This window comes from Prionailurus viverrinus, chromosome A2 (genome assembly GCF_022837055.1).
Source record: "Prionailurus viverrinus isolate Anna chromosome A2, UM_Priviv_1.0, whole genome shotgun sequence".
Classification (NCBI taxonomy): domain Eukaryota; kingdom Metazoa; phylum Chordata; class Mammalia; order Carnivora; family Felidae; genus Prionailurus; species Prionailurus viverrinus.
This window is the reverse complement of record NC_062562.1, coordinates 39,481,242-39,501,482: the sequence shown is the minus strand read 5'-3', so window position 1 is coordinate 39,501,482 and position 20,241 is coordinate 39,481,242. Positions and strand designations below refer to the sequence as shown.

General features: G+C 43.2%; 1 protein-coding gene across 1 annotated transcript in view; it reads right to left on the bottom strand.

Moving 5' to 3' along the window:
* GXYLT2 (glucoside xylosyltransferase 2) overlaps positions 1-20,241 on the bottom strand; it is a 92,387-nt gene that overhangs the window by 65,304 nt on the left and 6,842 nt on the right. The window contains exon 2 of the mRNA XM_047850381.1: positions 4,956-5,148. Within this exon, the coding sequence (XP_047706337.1) occupies positions 4,956-5,148 (193 nt within the window). The remainder of the gene's footprint in view (positions 1-4,955; positions 5,149-20,241) is intronic.

Genomic DNA, 20,241 nt, shown 5'->3' with positions numbered 1-20,241 from the left:
CCATGGTCTGTTGCTTTCCTTGATTCCTTGATCTTTAGGATCCTACCTTCTAGAAGGGTTTATCTACCTTTGCCAATCTATGTCTTTTAACTGGACTGTTCAGTCCTTTTACATTTAAATCAATGCATGTATTTCAACTCCAGCCACTGAAAGTTCCTGCTGACACGTATTCCCGTGGCAGAACCACATACCACACCCACAAAGAAGGCTGCCATCCCACTGGCCCTACCTATCACCAGAATGCAACGGTGGTTATCCCCACTTCCGGGTCCCACTTTTTCCTGACAGATGAGCCAAGCCTAAAGCACACGTCTGATTCGCGAGTTGCCTAGAGAGGCAAGGAAATCAACCAGCTGGCATTTTCAGCTTCTATATTGGGAGATGACAAGACCAAATGAAACTCCAAAATATTAAGTATCTATATTATACTTGGTAAATATCACCAGACTTACTGGACTCACACAGCTTAAAAAATTATTTTTTAAGGTCTACTTAAATATAGAATTCACCCATAAAACAGCTTCTAGAGGAGTCATGATATCAACTGGCACTTTGTTTTGTGTTTTGCCCTAAGATATATGGCCCTGAGCTTCGCCAGAAGTTATCACAAGAAACTGGATATTCCCACAATGCCTTGGTTTTGTAAGGGACACTTTCAAGGAGGGAGGCGTAACTTGCCCCTGCACACCGGCATCTCCTGTGGCTTCACACAGCCTAACCGCTGCTAATCTACTACTTCAGAGCTAACAAAGTGCCCAACATACTGGAGATACTCCAAAGAATCTTCGTGGAATGAAAGAATAAATAGATGATCTGAGTCAGCCTCTCAAGTATGCTCTACAGTAAGATTCATTTGCCCTTTGATACAGGTGAAGAAATTGTGAGTGAGAGAAGTTCTGTAACTTACATAGGAGACAAGTTTTTTTTATCTAAACTGGCACCATAATCCTTGCATGGAAGAGAAAGGGATGAGGCCATATGCTCTGCCTGTCTTTTAGCACCCTAGTACAATTTCCTTTGTTAGTTGAGCTTCACTGGTCTGACAAAGACCTGAGGAAATGAGCCATCAAAGGAATAAAGTCATCAGAGCAATTCAAATGATTTTTCAAATTCAATAATTTTCCCATGCAAGTCAGTTCCTAATTTATAATGTGCCCATTACTATGGCTCATGGCAAATTACCCCCCAACTTAGCAGTGTAAAACAACCATTTATTATGTTCCAGATTCCACGGCTCAGGTGTTCGGACAAGGCACAGAAGGATGGCTTAAACTGCTGTATGATGTCTGTGGCCTCGGCTAGGAACTTTAAAGGCTGGAGGCTAGAATCTGAAATCTGGTCCACTCACATGCCTGGCAGTGGAGGCTAGCTACGTGCTGGGGACCTCAGCTTCTCTCTGAGCAGGTCTCTCCACACGAGCCCTCTGTATGGACTAGTTTGGGCTTCCTCACATGTTGGCCAGGTTCCTGGGGCAGGTAACCCAAGAAAGAGTGAGGCAGAAGCTGTATCCTTTCCATGTCCTAGCCTCAAATGTCACCTGAATATTACATTAGCATACTCTCTTTTATACATACATACATATGTAAGACATAAGTAGATGTGTATGCATTAGCTATTATCTTATAACAAGTTATCCCCAAAACTTAGTAGTTCAAAACCACAAAAACGTATTCTCTCATGTAGTTTCTTAGAGTCAAAATTCTGTAAGCTGGGCTGTTCTGGCTTGGGCGGCTCATGAGAGTGCAGTCCAAGTTGTGACTGGGGCTATAGTCATCTGAAGGCTTCATGGGGCGGGACCTTCCATTTCCAAGCTCACTCGTGTGTTACAAGCAGTTTCAATCCTTATCATGTCGACCTCTACAAGGACTGCTCTGACATGAAAGTGGCTTACCCCACGGCAAGTGACCCAAGGGGAAAGTGAATGTGACCAAGACAGAAAGCGCAGTGCCTTTTAAAACCTAATTTCAGGGGCCCCGAGTGGCTCAGTTGGTTAAGTGTCCGACTTCGGCTCAGGTCATGATCTCACTGTTTGTGGGTTTGAGCCCTGCGTCGGGCTCTGTGCTGAAGCTCAGAGCCTGGAGCCTGCTTTGGACTCTGTGTCTCCCTCGCTCTGTGCCCCACCCCCACTGATGCTCTGTCTCTCTCTGTCTCAAAAATAAACATTAAAAATGTATTAAAAAAAATAAATTAGGGGCGCCTGGGTGGCGCAGTCGGTTAAGCATCCGACTTCAGCCAGGTCACGATCTCGCGGTCCGTGAGTTCGAGCCCCGCGTCGGGCTCTGGGCTGATGGCTCGGAGCCTGGAGCCTGTTTCCGATTCTGTGTCTCCCTCTCTCTCTGCCCCTCCCCCGTTCATGCTCTGTCTCTCTCTGTCCGAAAAATAAATAAACGTTGAAAAAAATTAAAATAAAATAAAATAAAATAAATTAAATGAATAAATAAATAAATAAATAAATCCTAACTTCAGAACTGATGTTGCGTCACATCCTCCCTATGCTGCTGGTCACAGAGGCCAATCCTGGGTCAGTGAAGGAGGGAAGCACAGGAAGATGTGAGTAACACAAGGTGGGGGTGCTGGGGCTTCTCTGGAAAACACAGTCTGCCCCATATACATAATTGTACATACACGCATCTTCCTTCCCCTCATCTTTTTTAAGTTCAAGTCTAGTTTGTTCTGCTCCGTCTCATGTCCCAGCCTCTAGCACACAGTGGGTACTCAAGAAATACTTATTAGATGGATATTGTGTAAGACATTGCTAGAGTTTGCCCACAGCTAGTTTATCCTCCCTTCCTGCACACTGAGCACTTCTCAGCCCCTTGCCGCTGGGTGAGCCTCGTGACTGCTTCTGGGCAGTTACATGTGAGCAGAAAAGACTCACATAGCTGTCAAGCTGAGGGAGTGAAACGCATAGTCATGAAGCACTTGTCTCTCTCTTTCCTGTATGGCATCCCAAGAACTTTAGATGCCAAATGTTCCAGCAGGTGCAACTCAAAGCATGAATAGTCTTGGAGCATCTGCCTGGCTCAGTCAGAAGAGCATAAGACTCTTGATCTCAGGGTTGTGAGTTTGAGCCCCACGTTGGGTATAGGGATTACTAAAAAAATATATATATACTTAAAAAAAAAAAAGAGCATGAACAGTCTTTGTCATCTTCGGTCCCAGACCTGAGTGCCTGTGTGAAACATGTAGCAGGCACAAGGCAAGTCTCTGAGCTTTTCAGGAGGTGTTACAGCAGCCTGACCTAGCCTATCCGGATTCCAGATACCTTAGCTCTTTTGATCAATGCTACTAGCTTCAAGTTACAAACAGGGAAGCTGAAGCTCTAAAAGGCCACCAGGCTTGCTGGAGATCAAGCAGCAGGTACACAGTGGAGGTGAGGTTTGCATTTGAGTCTTCTGCCTACTAGCTTGAGATGGAGTACGGTACAGTGGTTAGGCTCACAGAGCTTTGAGTCTGTGACCTTGAACTGACACCTGATGAGCAAACCACTAACACTCTCTATGCCTCGATGATCTGTGTGCAAAACAGAAACAGGAGTGCTACCTTCCCGTAAGGGTTAAAGAAGAATACATCACAAATCAGAAGCCCTTGATAGATGATAATCACCATCACCATCACCATCATCACCATCTCCTGTCCCCACAGCTTCAGAGCAGCTAACCACGTGTGTTCCTTTGACCCCTTCCTTTGACTCAGATCTTTTTCAAGGCAGTTTCCAATCAATTTCAAAGCTTCAAGACTATTTGTTCTTTGGCTTCCCTTGGTGAGGATGTCAAGATGATATTTTTCTTTAGGAAACCTAACATGTTTTCTAGCTTTCTGTTATTAGCCTTTCTCTGCTCAACATGCCTCTCTGGCATTTCTCATTAGTGCGGCCAACCTGGCGACAGGAGGCCGCCCTGCTTTGACCCCAGTCAATAGACACAGAGCAAAACAGGGTCTCACTCTCCCAGTACTCGAGGCCTTACCACAAGAGAAAACTTCCGAGACAAAGCAAAGTTTGGTCTGCAAAGTCACACATGTACCTAGACTGAGGACAAGAGGTGGTTCCAAAGCTCTCCTTGTGTACTGGTAAAAAATCATTACTTGTTCCTCACTATAGGAAAAGTCAAATAAACAAGGATCCAGATATACAACAAAATACTGTTCAGCCACCAGAAGAGAAGAGGTAAGAAGGTTTGAGTCCTGACCTGGAATGATGCTGACAATATGGTTTTAAGGGGGGAAAAGCAAGTTCCAGAACAACACATAGAGAATAACTTTGATTTTGTAAAAGAAACACACTTGAATCCAGGCACATACAATTGCATGTGTTAAACATGTAGATGTTTAATTTTTTTTCAGTGCCAAAAGGTGACTTTATTAAAGCACAGGGATAGGACCCATGGGCAGGAATAGCTCCCCAAACATGCAGATGTTTATATATACAAATACACATGAACACACATATACATATACTCACACAGATACATACATACACACACACACATACACATCTGCACATGAAAAAATATGGAAAAATAACTCAAAATCGTTAACTCTGATAGTATCTTATGTGAGACTGAGGGTAGCAAGGACTCGTACCTTTTAATTCATAACATCTGTATCATTTGAATTTATTTTAATGAACATCTATTACTTGTCATTCAAAAAACATATATAAATAGATTTTTTTAAAAAGCTACCTGTCCCCCAAATAAGAACAATGTTAACGACACCAGAGGCTCAAGCCCTGGGCTTCAAGGGCATCATCACATAGAACCCTTACAGTATCTCTGTAAGGCAAGTGTAATGATCCCCGCATTATAAGTAAGAACAGTAAGGCTGACAGTCAAGAGTTTATGGCCACACAGCTGAGTCCACAGCAGAAATACATTAGCAACCAGGATATGCATTTCCCAAAATGCAGTCTGTCTGCACTCAGGAATATGGTGCTGCCATTTATACACATTCACCTGCTTCTCAAACTCGGGCTTCAGAGAGTCTTCTGTGAAGATGTGGAACTGGATCTTCCTGTGGCTAAAGAGTACAGCTGATTTGAGCATGACCAGTGTCTCCTCCAGCCGATTGCCACAGGCCACCACGGCCAAGTGGATCCAGAGCTCTGGAGGCAGCACAGCCTGGAAACTCCTGAGTTCTCCAGGCCTCCTAGGAAGAGGAAAAACAAGTTAAAGCTATTACTAAACCCATAAAAAACAAAAAAACAAAAAAAACAAAACAAAACAACCCAGCTAGTGAATAGTTGGAACATTTCAAAACATGAACAGGCACAATCTGTTATATTTTATAAAGTGATAAGCATTTTGACAATTCTTCCTGCTTAGAGAAAAATACCATTTATTCCCATATTTATCCTGGCAATAGCAGCATGAGTCACTGTTTGGCCTGCCTTAGGTGTCTGAGACTTTTTCTGCCCCACTCAGCTGTCGAGTGCCTGCTGCCTGCCGAATGGCCCATGTTTGGAAATAGCATTGCTAAGCTTCAACAGCTGACACAGGGGTTGTGGTGCTCACACTCAGAGAGGCCACGCAAATTAGATTTGAACGCAACATGAACAAGACAAGGGTGGGTCGTGGCTTTCCCATGTGAAACGAGCAACATGATACTTCCATCATCTGGATGGTTTTAGGTTGCGGTGGAATGCATGACCACCGCACCAAAGGAAAACCATGCGAGTCCAGGAGGTGAGCAAAGAAAAGAACATATGTGCCTCCATCACATCCTCGGAAAGTCTTGAAGAAACAGGTGTTAATCCTAACTGTCTCGCTCAAGATTCCTGAGGTGGCAGACTTGAAATTCAGCCTCCAGCATGTAAGTCGTATTAATGAGAAACAGGCAGGAGAGGAGGCAGGTTGAGCTGAAAATTACCAAGGTATCAGATACTGAGTCAACAGCTGAGAGGGGAATAGGGTCCAAGAGTCTAGAATCATCATCCAGCTATTTCCTTGTAATAAAAGATTTGTTCCAGACAAGGAGACGCAGCCAAGCCTCAAACACACCACTGAGAGACATTCGCAGGCAAGTTGGAAGGAGTTGGCCTGGAAAAGGTGCCCTGAGACAAATGAAACTAATTTACTTGCACAAAAGAGTTGGAGGCCAGGGAAACTTGGACGAGGAATGCTACCTTCCTTCCAAAAGCTTCGAGTCCAATCAGCGCACTGCTCCATTATCCACTGCTCTGCTGAATAATGGAAGTCTTGCTCCAGATTTCTTTCATCAAGAGGAGAGGTGAAGATGTGGGTGGGGCACTCCAGACATCTTTCCAATTCAGTTACTTACGAGCATGCTCAGGGGAAGCTCAATGAAGTCCAGATGCCGAGAGACACTCAGATTCCACTGACTTCAGGGATCACAGGAAGACACTAGAGATGTCCTAAGCATCTCCCAATGTTGTCCTCTTTTCTTCGTCCTCCTCCTGCTACCTGATGAGGCCACCATCTTCTCTCTCTTCGATTGCCCTGTCAGCTCCCTAGATGGTCCACCTGCCTCCAGTCTTATCCTTAACTCCCACCCTCTGATTTCTTCTTGTTGGCACCAGAGTGAAGTTCTTCTAAAATGCAATTAGTATTGTGTTATTCTTTTGATTAAAATAAGGTAAGGGCTCCTGACTGCCCTCAAGATTGAGTCCAAAGTGATGATCATGGCTCCTATTTACATCTCTAGCAACTGCCTCCAGCACCTCCAGCCTCGGTGGACAGCCCTTCATAACCGTGGCCACAGTCACATATTCATACTTTCCATCCATTTTCACTTCTGGTCAGCAGACTGCTGAGTTGTCTCCAGGTCTTGGCACACGTATTCTCTCTCTCTCTTTCTCTCTGTGTGTGTCTCTCAGAAATTTTCCCCTCTGCTCTTTTTCTTGCTAACTTCAGACCATTTATTAACCAACAAATCTATACTGAGTACCTACCATGTGCCAGGCACTGTTTTAGGTACCAGGAAGACAGCAGTGAACAAAACGGACATAGATGCCTGCCCTTGAAGAAATTACATTGTCAACGTGGTAGGGGAAATACAAAGAAGGAAGTAGCACTCAAAGCAAATAGTAACTAAATAGCTTATATAGAAAGTTATCTGGCTATAAGGACTATGAAGGAGGTATACCCTTGAACAGGGAGGGATACAGGAGTGGCCGATGGGCTGGTAGATATTTTTATGCAGTGCAAAGCTGGGAATGTACTCACTAAGATGGTGAGATCTGACGACAACTTGAAGGAGGTGAGGATGTGAGTCATGGGCATTTCTGGGTGAGGAGCATTCCAGGCAGAGGAGACAGTGAGAGCAAAGATACAAAATCAGGAGCATGTCTGGTAAATTCAAGGACCCCTGCAATAAGGACTCTGATGTCTTCCCTTCCTGAGCCCTGTGGGTGGGTTTTCATACCTACTATTAAAGCCAGCTCCCAATTAACTTATGTAAAAGGATCGGAAGGCTGTGTCACAGATAATGCTAAAATCACAGTCAGTTACAAATCATGCAAAAGACTGGCCAAAATATGCTACTGATAAGATTCAACGCAAACTCGTTTCCTTGAAATTATGCTCCACATTTAGGAGCACAGGTATCATCCAAAGGTTCGAAAACAGTCAATGTAATAGCATAGCTACCTTAAATATGAAATACTGCCCTGTTCCAAATAACTCTGTCCAGTTTAGCTTTACATATTGAGCTTCTGCTTGAACAAAGGCTTTGACATTAGTAATCAGGGAAATACAAATGTAAACAATAAAGCGATTCCATTTTATTTTCAGATTGGCAAAAATTAAGGAATAAAATAAACGTTGGATCATCCAAGCTTTGGAGTGGATATGAGTGTGGGGGACAGCTCAGAAAGAACCAGGGGCAGTATAAGCTGACCCAAACATTTTGGACAACCATTTGGGAATGTCTAGGAGGAATGAAGATGCACATACACCCTCCAGCCCTGTAGTCCTACACCTACATATGTAACCTAAAGAAATCTTTTACATTTACACAAGACCCATTCAACAATGTTCACAGCAGCCCGGTTTGTAATAGTGAAGAACTAAAAATAACGTTGCTGTCCATGCAAAGGAGAACATGAATATATGTAATGTGCTTAAGAGGAATACTACATAGCAGTGAAAATGAACAAACCAGAATGTCACATATCCACATAAGGCCAAAGAGGGAAAAAGCAACTTTCAAAAGAATAATACCTTAGATGAAGATTGAAAGCAAGCAAAGTAGCACTCTGTGTTGTTCACAGACTCGTGTAGTAAAAGTAAACATATGGGAGGATGATAAACATCAGATGCAGGATGGTGGTTATCTCTGGGGATTTAAATTTTTTTAAGTTTATTTCTTCATTCTGAGAGTGAGAGAGAGAAAGCAAGAGCAGGGGAGGAGCAGAGAGAGGGAGAGAGAGAATGCCAAGCGGGCTCCAGGCTGTCAGTGCAGAGCCCAACATGGGGCTCAATCACACAATGACTTCAGCAGGTATCAAGAGTCAGATGCTCTACCGACTGAGCCCCCAGGTGCCCCTAAATTTTTATTTCTTAAGATGAGTGCTAGGTACACAGAAATTCATTATGTTATTATCTGTATTATTTTGTATGCCCAAACTATTTGACAATTTTTTTTAATGTTTATTATTTTTGAGAGACAGGGAGAGATAGAGCACGAGCAGGGGAGGGGCACAGAGAGAGAGAGAGAGAGAGAGAGACAGAATCCAAAGCAGGCTCCAGGCTCTGAGCTGTCAGCACAGAGCCCGACATAGGGCTCGAACTCACGAACAGTGAGATCATGACCCAGGCCGAAGTCAGACACTTAAACAACTGAGCCAGGTGTCCAGACAATTTTTTTTTTAATTAAAAAAAGCTTGCCCTCCTCTGCAACCTACAGGCTACTCTCTGCAGATTTCCATAATTTGGGACTGCACAGTACAAAAAGCAGGGGCTAGGGACTGCAATCTTTCTTGGTGTCTGGTGACAGGTATTAAAAAAGAAAAATAAAGGCCTCTCCTGGTGGCAGGTCAAGTATCAGTGGTTGGGATTTAACGAGACCTTTGCTGCCCCCACTCTCTTACTTCTCACATTACATTAAAAATCTCAGGCTTCAGGTAGTAAGCATTTCTGTCACGTGATCACAATGAATAGTCAAGTTTAAGGGCACTGAAATGGTGTGCCTTTCACCAGCTCCTACCAATGACGCACTCAGTACCTCTCCGATGTCACTTGAGACCTTTGAGGATCAAGCAAGTCCAGTCTATGAACCTAAAACTCCTTAACGCCTTGAATTACAGAGTTTGGGCAGGGAATGGGTGATAGAGAACTGGAACACTGTTCTGACGGATGCCTAACTATGTTCTTATTTATACTTTATAAAAGGAGACTGGAGTAGACACTTGCTGTCCAGGATTTTGAGGAACTTCCAGCTAAGGCGGGAAGTGATGGTACCCATCTTGGCCACCACACTGGTAGAACCCGAATGGGAGTCAACACAGTAGAAAGCAGAGCCAAAAGGTGATGGGGGTGGGGTGGGGTCACATGTCTGCTGGCATTACTTGAATACTTGCGTCCAGGTGCCACTGACCATAACTGGATACAGTTCGATTCTTAAGCTAATACATTTCCTTTCACTTAAGCCACATGGATGGGGCGCCTGGGTGGCGCAGTCGGTTAAGCGTCCGACTTCAGCCAGGTCACGATCTCGCGGTCCGGGAGTTCGAGCCCCGCGTCAGGCTCTGGGCTGATGGCTCAGAGCCTGGAGCCTGTTTCCGATTCTGTGTCTCCCTCTCTCTCTGCCCCTCCCCCGTTCATGCTCTGTCTCTCTCTGTCCCAAAAATAAATAAAAAACGTTGAAAAAAAAAATTAAAAAAAAAATGTTTCCAACCCCCTTTGACTAGCGCCACCTCTTTCATATTCTCACCTTGAGTCAGCTTTTGAAATGCTCACTGAATCCATTTCTTCCTTGTTGCTCAGTGCTAGGGCCCTGATCCAAAGGCTCATCCTTCTTACAGTTTTATAGCTGGAAGAGATACCAATTAGCATCTAGCGCAGGGGATTCCCTACCCAGCTGCACATTATAGTCATGCTAGGTGCCTGTTAATATGCAAACCTCCACACCACAGAGATTCCGAATCAGTGGGGCTTGGGAGAGATCCTGGAGCTTGCTTATTAACACAGTTGTACCACAACCACCCACAGTTCAGCTATAGCCAAGAACCAAAGATCTGAGCTGACCTGTCACCTCCCCTTTCTCTCCCAAACTCTCCCTCCAGGCCCTCAGGAAAACCCACTCTATGCTCAGCTTTTCCTCAGGGAATTCTCTTCGCATCTTGACAATGAAAACATGGCCGCTTTGTGAGGATGCCACCCCCCCCCCCCCCCCCCGGCAGAACCCCCAAGTGGAGGCTGCTCTTCCTCCCCTGCCCCGGGAGCCCCCGGGGCAATAAGAGGACTGGTGTCCTCCTTGTTTCTCACTGCTACACCCAGACACGGCACGTGTCTTCAGAGTGAAGTCTGTGGATGAAAACTCTTCTACCTTTTTCTTGCTGGCATCTCCCAGCTTCCTGAGACTTAGCTCCTCACTCACAGAATTCCTCCCCCCACCAATCCCTGCTAGCATTCTTGAGGACTTCACCCACTGTTCAGAAGATGCTCAAGCCTCCTGACCCTTGTGTTTCATGACCTCTGCACCCACCACCTTTCCTTCTTTCTACCTGAGACACCCAGTGCTATGCTCACATCCTGGACCTTTACAACAAACTGTGTCCTCCGCCTGGAATATTCTTCCCTTTGCACAGATCCTCCTTTTCTTTTAAATAGCAGGATGAGCTTCCCTGACTACCTCATCAAGGGAACACCCTCCCTTTTACTCTCTGTCACGGTTTTTGCTTATTTTCTTCCAAAATCTTATCTCAGCTGGTGGTTACAAATTCTTTCCTTTTAATTTATATCAAGGGCACATTATATACCATCAAAATGAGGCCATGTAAGTAAACAAAAAATATCTATCTTTAAAAAAATGATCAGAATAGGGATGCCTGAGTGGCTCAGTCGGTTGTTAAGTGTCTGAATTCAGCTCAGGTCATGATCTCTCGGTCCTTGAGTTCGAGCCCCGTGTCGGGCTCTGGGCTGAAGGCTCAGAGCCTGGAGCCTGCTTCCGATTCTGTGTCTCCCTCTCTCTCTGCCCCTCCCCCGTTCATGCTCTGTCTCTCTCTGTCTCAAAAATAAATAAACATTAAAAAAAAAAACTGATAATAAAAAAAATAAAAAAGATCAGAAAAAAATACACAATGTACACTTCCAGCTAAAAAATATAAAACATATGTGTTGAAACATTAAAGTTGGTAAATGAAAAAGGATCTTGCCCTATATGACTACTTTTTCATGTTATATCCTGGTCTTTATTCCACTGAATACATATTTTTACAGCTATATTAATAGTATGCGTTCAATTTTTTTTTGTTTTCAATTTTATATTCTGTTTCTCATCTGATTTTTATTCTTCTTGTCACTTTTAAGTCTTTAGAACCATCATTTTCACTGCCTCTCTACTATTCCCTCCAACTAAAACACCATAGCTTATCAGCATTTCCCTTTTGTTGGGTGTTTCCAACTGTTCTGCCGTATTTAAAAAAAAAGTCTGACACTAAACGTGTGTGTGCCAACAGACTGTTTTCTTCTTTTCATTATGTCCTTTGACCACATTCCCAGAAATGACATTAGTGGGTCATCATCCTATCAAGAATGTAGTAACCTTGACAGTTTCTCAAATTTACCCAAGAGTTATTAGAAAACACCATACCATGAGAAAAAACAACCCCCCCCCAAACATAACAAACACGATCCCCTACACCTCTGAGTATTTGTATGACATAATCATGGAGCCGACTGTGGAAACACGATGAGATGGGTTTGCATACGGCATCTGTGCCTCCAAATTCCGCATGTTCTAGAGGGTGATGCGTCAGTTACAATTATCATTAAGACACCGCATCAAATCACTCTGAGTCTCTGAGTGAGAAAGCTATTCCACTTCCGGTTGTTTCTCAACAATGTCAATGAGAGAGTCTCAACTTGGTGCTAACATGTCTTGAACACCTTTCTAATGTTGCCTAATCCTCCCTTTCAATTAAAAAGACAGCAGAACTCAGATACAGAACCTTCAACGGCCAAGTTAGAAATGCGCAAGGTTGTTTCATCTTCTCAGTGTCTCCTTTGATGATTATTTCTTATTTACGTTACTGCCGACAATCCATGGCCGCGATAGAAAAGTTTCCCCTAAAATAAATACACTAAGAGGGTGCCTGGGCGGTTCAGTCAGTTAAGCGCTCAACTCTTGATTTTGGCTCAGGTCATGATCTCACCGATGGTGAGCCTCACACTGGGTTCTGCCCCACCTCTCTCTCAAAAATAAATGAATAAACTTAGAATGTGCAGAAATTAAAACCCTCACGCACTGCTAGTGGGGCTGTAAAATGGTGCAGCCACTTTGGAAAACAGTTCCCCAGTGCTGCAGAAGGCTAAACGCAGAGCCACCATGTGACCTGACCATTCCAGTCCTACGTATCTACCCTAGAGAAATGAAAACATACATCCACACGCAAACTTGTATACAAGGGTTCACAGCAGCATTATTCATAATATCCAAAGAGTCTAACCCAAAAGTCCACCAACTGATGAACGGACAAACAGAAGGTGGCATATCCATAAAATGGAAAATGATTTGCCAATTAAAGGAATGAAGTGGTGACGTAACTATAGCATGGATGAACCTTAAACAAGTGTGAACCTTGCGGAAATACAGCAGACCGCATATTGATGATTCCATACACAGGAAAAGTCCACAAGAGGAAAATCCATAGAGACATAAAGCAGATTAGTGCTTACCAGGGACTAGGGGAAGAGGCAAATGTGGACTGATTGCTTACTGGGTGCAGGGATTCTTCTTTGGGTGAAGAACATATTCTGAAATTAGATGTGGTCATGGTTGCACGACTCTGCAAATAAACTAAAAACCACTGTCTTGTACACCTTGAAAGGGTATTTGGATTGTATCGCTATCAAGCTATTAATTAAGTAAATAAATCACTGATGTTTAATGACAATTTTTTTTTTTAATGTTTCAGGTTAGCAATGGTAGTAGAGCCATATTATAAGAATGATGGCTCTGATGTGGGATTGCCTGCAGTTTGGAAAACATTGCCTCAACTGTCCTGGCTCAACCCCTCCCTGTACAAACGAAAAATGATATTCAGAGAAGGCTCAGAGGGAGAGCTGCCTCACCAGCTTCACACTGTCCGACACAAGGCGTCTCCTTAATCGTTAAAAGTCTCAGGAGTGTGACTTAATTAAACTTCAATTTCTGGAGTGTATAAATAATGAAATACGGCACTTATGTGTAGCACTATTTACTTTGTAGCCTATTACTGCAAAACACACTGAATTATTAAAGCAAGTAATTGGTTGCACTCAGACCCTCTTTCCTGCTGTCTCTTGCTACCTCTCTTACCAAGGCTTCTCCTGAACTGACAAGCTAAATTAACTCAGATAAACCTGATGCTGTGATACAGACAAGCTGTGGAAGCTTCGCAGAAAATCCTAGTTCTTTAAAATACAGTCTGGGGCACAGGGGTGCCTCATTGATTGGGCATCCAACTTCTGCTCACATCATGATCTCGTGGTTTGTGGGTTCGAGCCCCTTGTCGGGCTTGGTGCTGACAGCTCAGAGCCTGGAGCCTGCTTTGGATTCCGTGTCTCCCTCTCTCTCTGCCTCTCCCTCACTGACATTCTGTTTCTCTCTGTCTCTCAAAAATAAGTAAATAAATAAACATTAGAAAGAAAAAAAATTTTAAATACAGTCTAAAACCGTGCTGTTGGTAACTTGTTTTAAGAGGGAAGGAAATATAGAAATATTTGGGGGGTGGGGGAAGGGCAGAAGATGAATTTGAAGAAATCACATCTAGGGGAAGAATAGATTCCCTCCCAAGCGGAATCCTTCCAGATGAAACCATAGCTATTTGGAACCTGCAGAAGGCCTGCAGATGAGGCCAGAGTGGCAGGTTAGAAGTGGAAACACCTCGATTCAGCCCCTGGAAGGAGTCTGGTAATGGGTAATTATATCCACGTTACATGTTGGCAGTGAGAGGCACTAATAAAGTTCCCTGCAAACCACAGGTCTGGGAACACGTTCGTCCCCTGACAAAAAATTTCCCTGCTGGAGCTGTGAGTACAGCCTTCACTTAGAAACCCAGACATGACGCTGAGGACCGTGCTAACAGTTAAATCACTTTTAATGACCCATGGTTTGGAGTTAAATCAAGTATCATTAATCTTCCACGATAGGCAGAGAAGCTGACGTTTGCCTTCAAGCCATGCTATTATACGAATAGTGTGTACACAGTGCCAAAAAACTGCTGGGGGGGGGGGCAGTGCATAATACAATTATTTGATAAGTATGCTCAATTATGAATAGCATATTTTTAGTTTGGATCACGATATCTAAAATATGGCTATGCTCCTAAACAAAGTCTAGGTCCAATACATAGGAGATGTTCAAAGCCTGAAGTTGTCAATCTTATCTATATGTCTATATGTGTGCGTGTCTGCTTTTAGAAACTCTTGGACACATATACCTCCTTTATGGTGAGTAAGTGGCAGTGCAAGGATTCAGACTCAGGAAGCTGGACTTTGAAAAGCTGGAGCTTTTTTTTTTTTTTTTTTTGAGATTCTCTCAAAAAATCATTTCATCATTATGCTCTATTTGGAGCTATACACCAGTGATCTAGAAAAGGAGCCTGCTCTGGGCAAATAAACCCTTTATCTGTACTCAGGGCTCAACACTCAGTGATCTGAGCTTGGGTAGGATTTTAGACCCCATCCATGCACAGCCCCCCCGGGCAGGATGCCTAATGCACACCTTTACCAACTCTGCCTTCGTAACCCATGCATCCGCCATTACCTGACATCATGCACAAATGTATTTATACATATTCCTCTCCCTCTAAATCTGTGATACTGCCTGGACTAATTCTCATTTCATTTGTTCCCCTTATGATTGTTTCTGACACACAGGAGATTCTATTTCTCCACCTCCCTCTTCTTTTCAAATTAAGCTGTTATTGAGATGGCAAAATATGAACTAGCAGAGCTAGTTTGAGATAAATAAATGGCTGGTGACATACGAGGGAAAAGAATGAGAATTACATATTCTGCAAATGGACACTTCTAGCCCATTTCCGAAAAAAGAACATGAAACACCAACTTAAGGGGAGGAGAAATGGTCTCTCCATTTAATTTCCATCCTCCTACGCCTCAGACCAATAAGGGATTTTTAATTTTTATAATTTATATATTTTAACTTATTTTGTAAGTTATAGAAGGAATGCAAACATTCATCACAGAAAAAATTTTAAATACAGACAAGCCAAAGGGGGGGGGGTATAATTCCAATTCCATAACCACTGTTAACATACAATGGAATAACCTTCCAGAGTTACATTCAATATATGTGAATGTGTATATATAACTACGTAAATACATTAAAATATTTTTTTTTCAACGTTTATTTATTTTTGGGACAGAGAGAGACAGAGCATGAACGGGGGAGGGGCAGAGAGAGAGGGAGACACAGAATCGGAAACAGGCTCCAGGCTCTGAGCCATCAGCCCAGAGCCTGACGTATTAAAACATTTTTAAGGGATAATTTTTATAGCCTATTTTTCCCTTACAAATACGAAAAATCTTTGAAAATAAAGAGAGACTTTATCAAAGGATCTTCTTCAAAGGGATTCTAGAAAGCAATCGAGTAGCTCAAATTGCAAGATCTGTTCCCAAGGACAGCATGGTGATAAGCAGTTTGACTTCAAAAGCACATGGGCTTGGCTTCAAATTCTTGGCTGCTCCATCTCAGGCAAATGCTTTAACCACCTCTAACCCTCAATTTCCACATCTGTAAAATGGGCATACTGATTATAGTGGACATCCGCTTCTGGTTTTGGTGTTTCTTACTAGCATCCATTTCCAAGAGTTTCTTTCTGATAAGAGCACCTTAATTGTCTTTTGGGGAAACCATTCCTTTTCTGCTCTCGGTCTATGAGGTTTGGAGGGGCTGATTCATCCACTCCCTAGGCAATGACATCAACAATCAGATATGCATGGGATCCATATCAGGTCAATAGAGGCAACTCTGGGACTCTCGTTGGACGAAGTTTTTCCCTTGGCAGTGACTGAAGGAGGAAAAGGTAAGCCCAGACCTGCTGGAATTCTCCAATGGAGAAACCCACGTGAGGGTGTGGCCCACACAGAAGGCAGCAGAGATTGAAGACAGAGGCAAGATGGCTAGAAATCCGGGATACACCTGTAACCTTTGCACTTTACAGCTGTTGGTTTGGTTTTTTTTTTAAGTTTAAGAGAGTTTATTTATTTTTTTTGACAGAGAGAGAAAGAATGTGAGTGGGGGAGGGTTGGCCGGAGGGAGGAGGGGGAGAGAGAGAGAGAGAGGGAGAGAGAGAATGAATGAATCTCAAGCAGGCTCCAAGCTCCGTGCAGAGCCTGACTTGGGCTCAAACCCACGACCCTGAGACCATGACCTGATCAGAAATCAAGAGTCAGATGCTCACATGACTGAGCCACCCAAGGCGCCCATGCACTGATCCTGTAAGCCCCCTTTTATGACTAAGTGGTATAAGGTGATGAGCTGAGACTCTAACTCTTGCAACAGAAAGTGTTCTGACCTATCCAGTAATAGTACCTCATAGGCTTTTAGGAAGGTGAAATGAAATAATGCGTGGAAGTGCTTCATACAGCAGCATGGCATATTTTAAGTCTTCATTAAACATTAATTATTACCATCATCGTTATTGTTAAATAACTTGAAATGTATAGGAAGCCTTTATTTTTCTCTATTTCAAATCCATGATAAAAACAGGCTAGGCAGAGCAGTAAAAAGCATATTACTTTAAGTATCAGTACTCTATCTTATTGCAGATCAGATTTGAAGTTTTTGTACACTTTTTAACTCTAAATGTTTCTTCTAAAATGCCAATTTCCAATGTATTTCCAACTTCTCTTGTGTTTCTTCTAAGCCAGCAATTTGGGGGCCCATGGGTAGTTCAGTCAGACTCTTGATTTCCACTCAGGTCATGATCCCAAGGTCGTGGGATTGAGCCCTGTGTCGAGCTCCAAGCTAAGCATGGAGCCTGCTTGAGAGTCCCTCTCTCTCTCTAAAAAAGAAAAATAAAATAAAGTAAAAAAATAAGGCAGGAATTCCTAACAACCCATTCTCCCTGAGGGGTAAAATCTGATACTCGAACATCAGAGCTTGTTACTTTAAGGCTGGCAGCCAGACGGCTGAGGTCCTTGTGAGTCTCACAAAACTGGAGGGAGGAAAATGCAGAGCCTTTTCAAGCTCAACTGGAGAGGCAGACCCCTTGAATAGCAGCGACAGTGGACAAAATTCTGCATTTGGGTGCCCTGAGAACAACCTCCTAATTTCCATGCACATGAACGTGAACGCTTCACTCACCCTCCACTTTTCTGAGCTGGCAAACAATAGCTCCCTGCCCTTGAGGAGACATCAAAGCTACAGAGAGCCACTATTCCAGGCTTGACACTCTCCAGATCAACAGTCCAACTGCCCGAGAGGCAGTCAAAATGATCCTCCCTAATCTACTCCTTCAGCTTCTACTGAGGATCAGAAGACTGGGGTTGGTGTATTATTTTTTTTTATGTTTATTTATGAGAGAGAGAGAGAGAGAGAGAGAGAGAGAATGGGAATGAACATGAGCAGAGGAGAGGCAGAGACAGGGGGACAGAGGATCCAGGAGTCGAACTCACGAACCACAAGATCGTGACCCGAGCAGAAGGCAGATGCTTAACCAATTGAGCCACCCAGGTGCCCCTATATTATTTATCACATGTGAAAGCTGAGTCTTGATTTCCTCAATTCATAATCCAAGAAAAGCCTGCCCTAATCTGCATCTGAGCCCTAGCTCCCGTTTGCTGAAAGTTTCTTGCGTGCTACATACTGTGCCAGCATTCTACCTGCGATAGTTCATTTCATCATTGAACTTAGGAGAAAGCCATGATTTGCCAAGGAGGAATAATTCAAAGTTAGACTGCCAGTGAGCTGGGTCTAGTTAAGATTCAGTTCCTGCCTAATAAACAACAGTGGATAATAACAGTACTTGGAACAATGAGTCATTTGTTGAGCGGCCACCATGAGCTAGCCCTGTGCTAGGTACTTTATGTACATTATTATTATCATTTTACCTCTTTGGACTTCAGTTTCCTTCCCTGTGAAAAGGGGTCGTGTTCTCCATTGTCTCTTACTTAATGTAAAGCTTGGATTCTAAATTATACCGTGATGAATTTCTACTAGACCATTTCAGTCTGTCTGTTGCCAAAAGAGGTGGGGGGGGGGGCATGGGCAAACATCAAAACATCACCTTCATATATATCAAAGTCACTCTTTGCTGGCACAAAATCAAGGAGTCCCAATAAAGGCATCAAGTCAAGAAATTCCTCTTTCCAGGGGCAATTTTTAGAATTTCATGATCTGGAATAAATCAAGTGCTGGGGAATATTTGGAAAGGAACACAAAAGGAATTTCCTCTTCAACAGAAATCTCTTATTTTCTCTTTTCTAAGAAATATTTTAAATGGTAGTAAAATATATAACATATATAATTCTTTTATTTTCTTGCAGTGAGATCATGTGAAGGGAGGTATCTCCAAAGGGAAAAACAAAATCTGTTGTCAAATTTTCTTCCAAAGAATCTCATCTGTGAATGTGTATGGGGATAAGAGTCACTATAGCTACTATTTACTGAACTTAGTGAAGGTGTTAAAAGCAGTAGCTACGTATCGAAATTAGTCAGAACTCCTTGGTGGTAAGTGACAGAAACTCAATTCATGGATTCTAGGAAAGGGATGAAACAACATGGCCAGCAATGGGCAGAAGCTGGCCTTGGGAACAACATTAGGCCTCGCCCCTCACCCCCATTGCTCTGTGTAGCTTCTCACTTTGGGTTCATGTACTCTCAGTGCACACCAGCTTTCTCCACATGGCAGAAACATGGCTGTCAATCCTGAATTTCATACCTTAGTCTTAGCCACTAGAAACAGTTTGCCATTATACTGTCTCTGCTCCAATTTTTTAAATCCCTAAAAAAGGGTCTAATTTGGCCCAAGAACCTATCTCTGAATCACCTGCCAACTGGGACAAGGTTGAAGGCACAAAATGGTTGCTCTACGGTGTGGTGGACGTTTATATCCTATGTGCTCCCTGCAACCATTCCCCTTTCTCTCCATCAACAGCAGCGGATTTTGATCTAAAGAACCATCTGGTTTGGGCAAGATGACTTTGAATAAAAATGCCAGAAACCTCAACTCCAAAGTATGTAACTAGAGGGCCCAAGACAGGGCAGGAGTCAGGATTCGCTGATTCTTGGACTCAGCGATGTCCTCAAGGATCCATATTCTCCTTTCTATTCTACTGCTCACAGTGATGGCTTCATCCTAAAGGTGGTTCTACAAGAATCATGGTAGTAACTAGGACTATCTATTTCCTTGTCCATATCTAGCACATGGAGTCTTTCATCTAATAATATAAAATATGTCCGTCAATTCAGTCAACTAGGGTCAGGTAACACCTGTGGAACAATAACCATTGCCAAGAAATGAATTTATTGAATGTTTCAGTCCTAGATACATGCAGTTCATACCATGAAAGTGGTGGGGCCTGGCGTAGACCATCTCCTGGAGGTATGTATGGTCCACCCACAAACTGCAAGGGGTGGGAGGAATATAGGTTGGAGCCAATCATAAGATCTACCATATCACCTTCCCCAGGTGGTTTGGGTGGTCATGGCCTCACCTCTAACTCAGGTGTTGGGTTTTGCTCGGTTTCAGTCAAGTAGTCAATCCTATCCTACCCCTCCACTCCTTTCCAGTCCCTCCTCCATACCACAGGCATTTAAGCCAATCAAAGTCAATGAGATGTGAAAAAACTGGGGCTTGGGAACCAAAAAAATTCTCTCTCCCCAACAGGTAAGGGAAGGAAGCTATAATGGTCCAGGTAGTAGTGTTTACCTTAACACAGAGATGCTTACATATGGAAATATATATATGTGTAAATAAGTAGGCTAGTATTAACACATACATGTTTTGCTCTGTCAGCTGTGAGGGTCTAAAAGAAATGGTATCCCAGTAGCAACTAGCATGCCTCATACCCAGATCTTGGTTTCGAATACAAGGCTCCAATAAGAGGAATC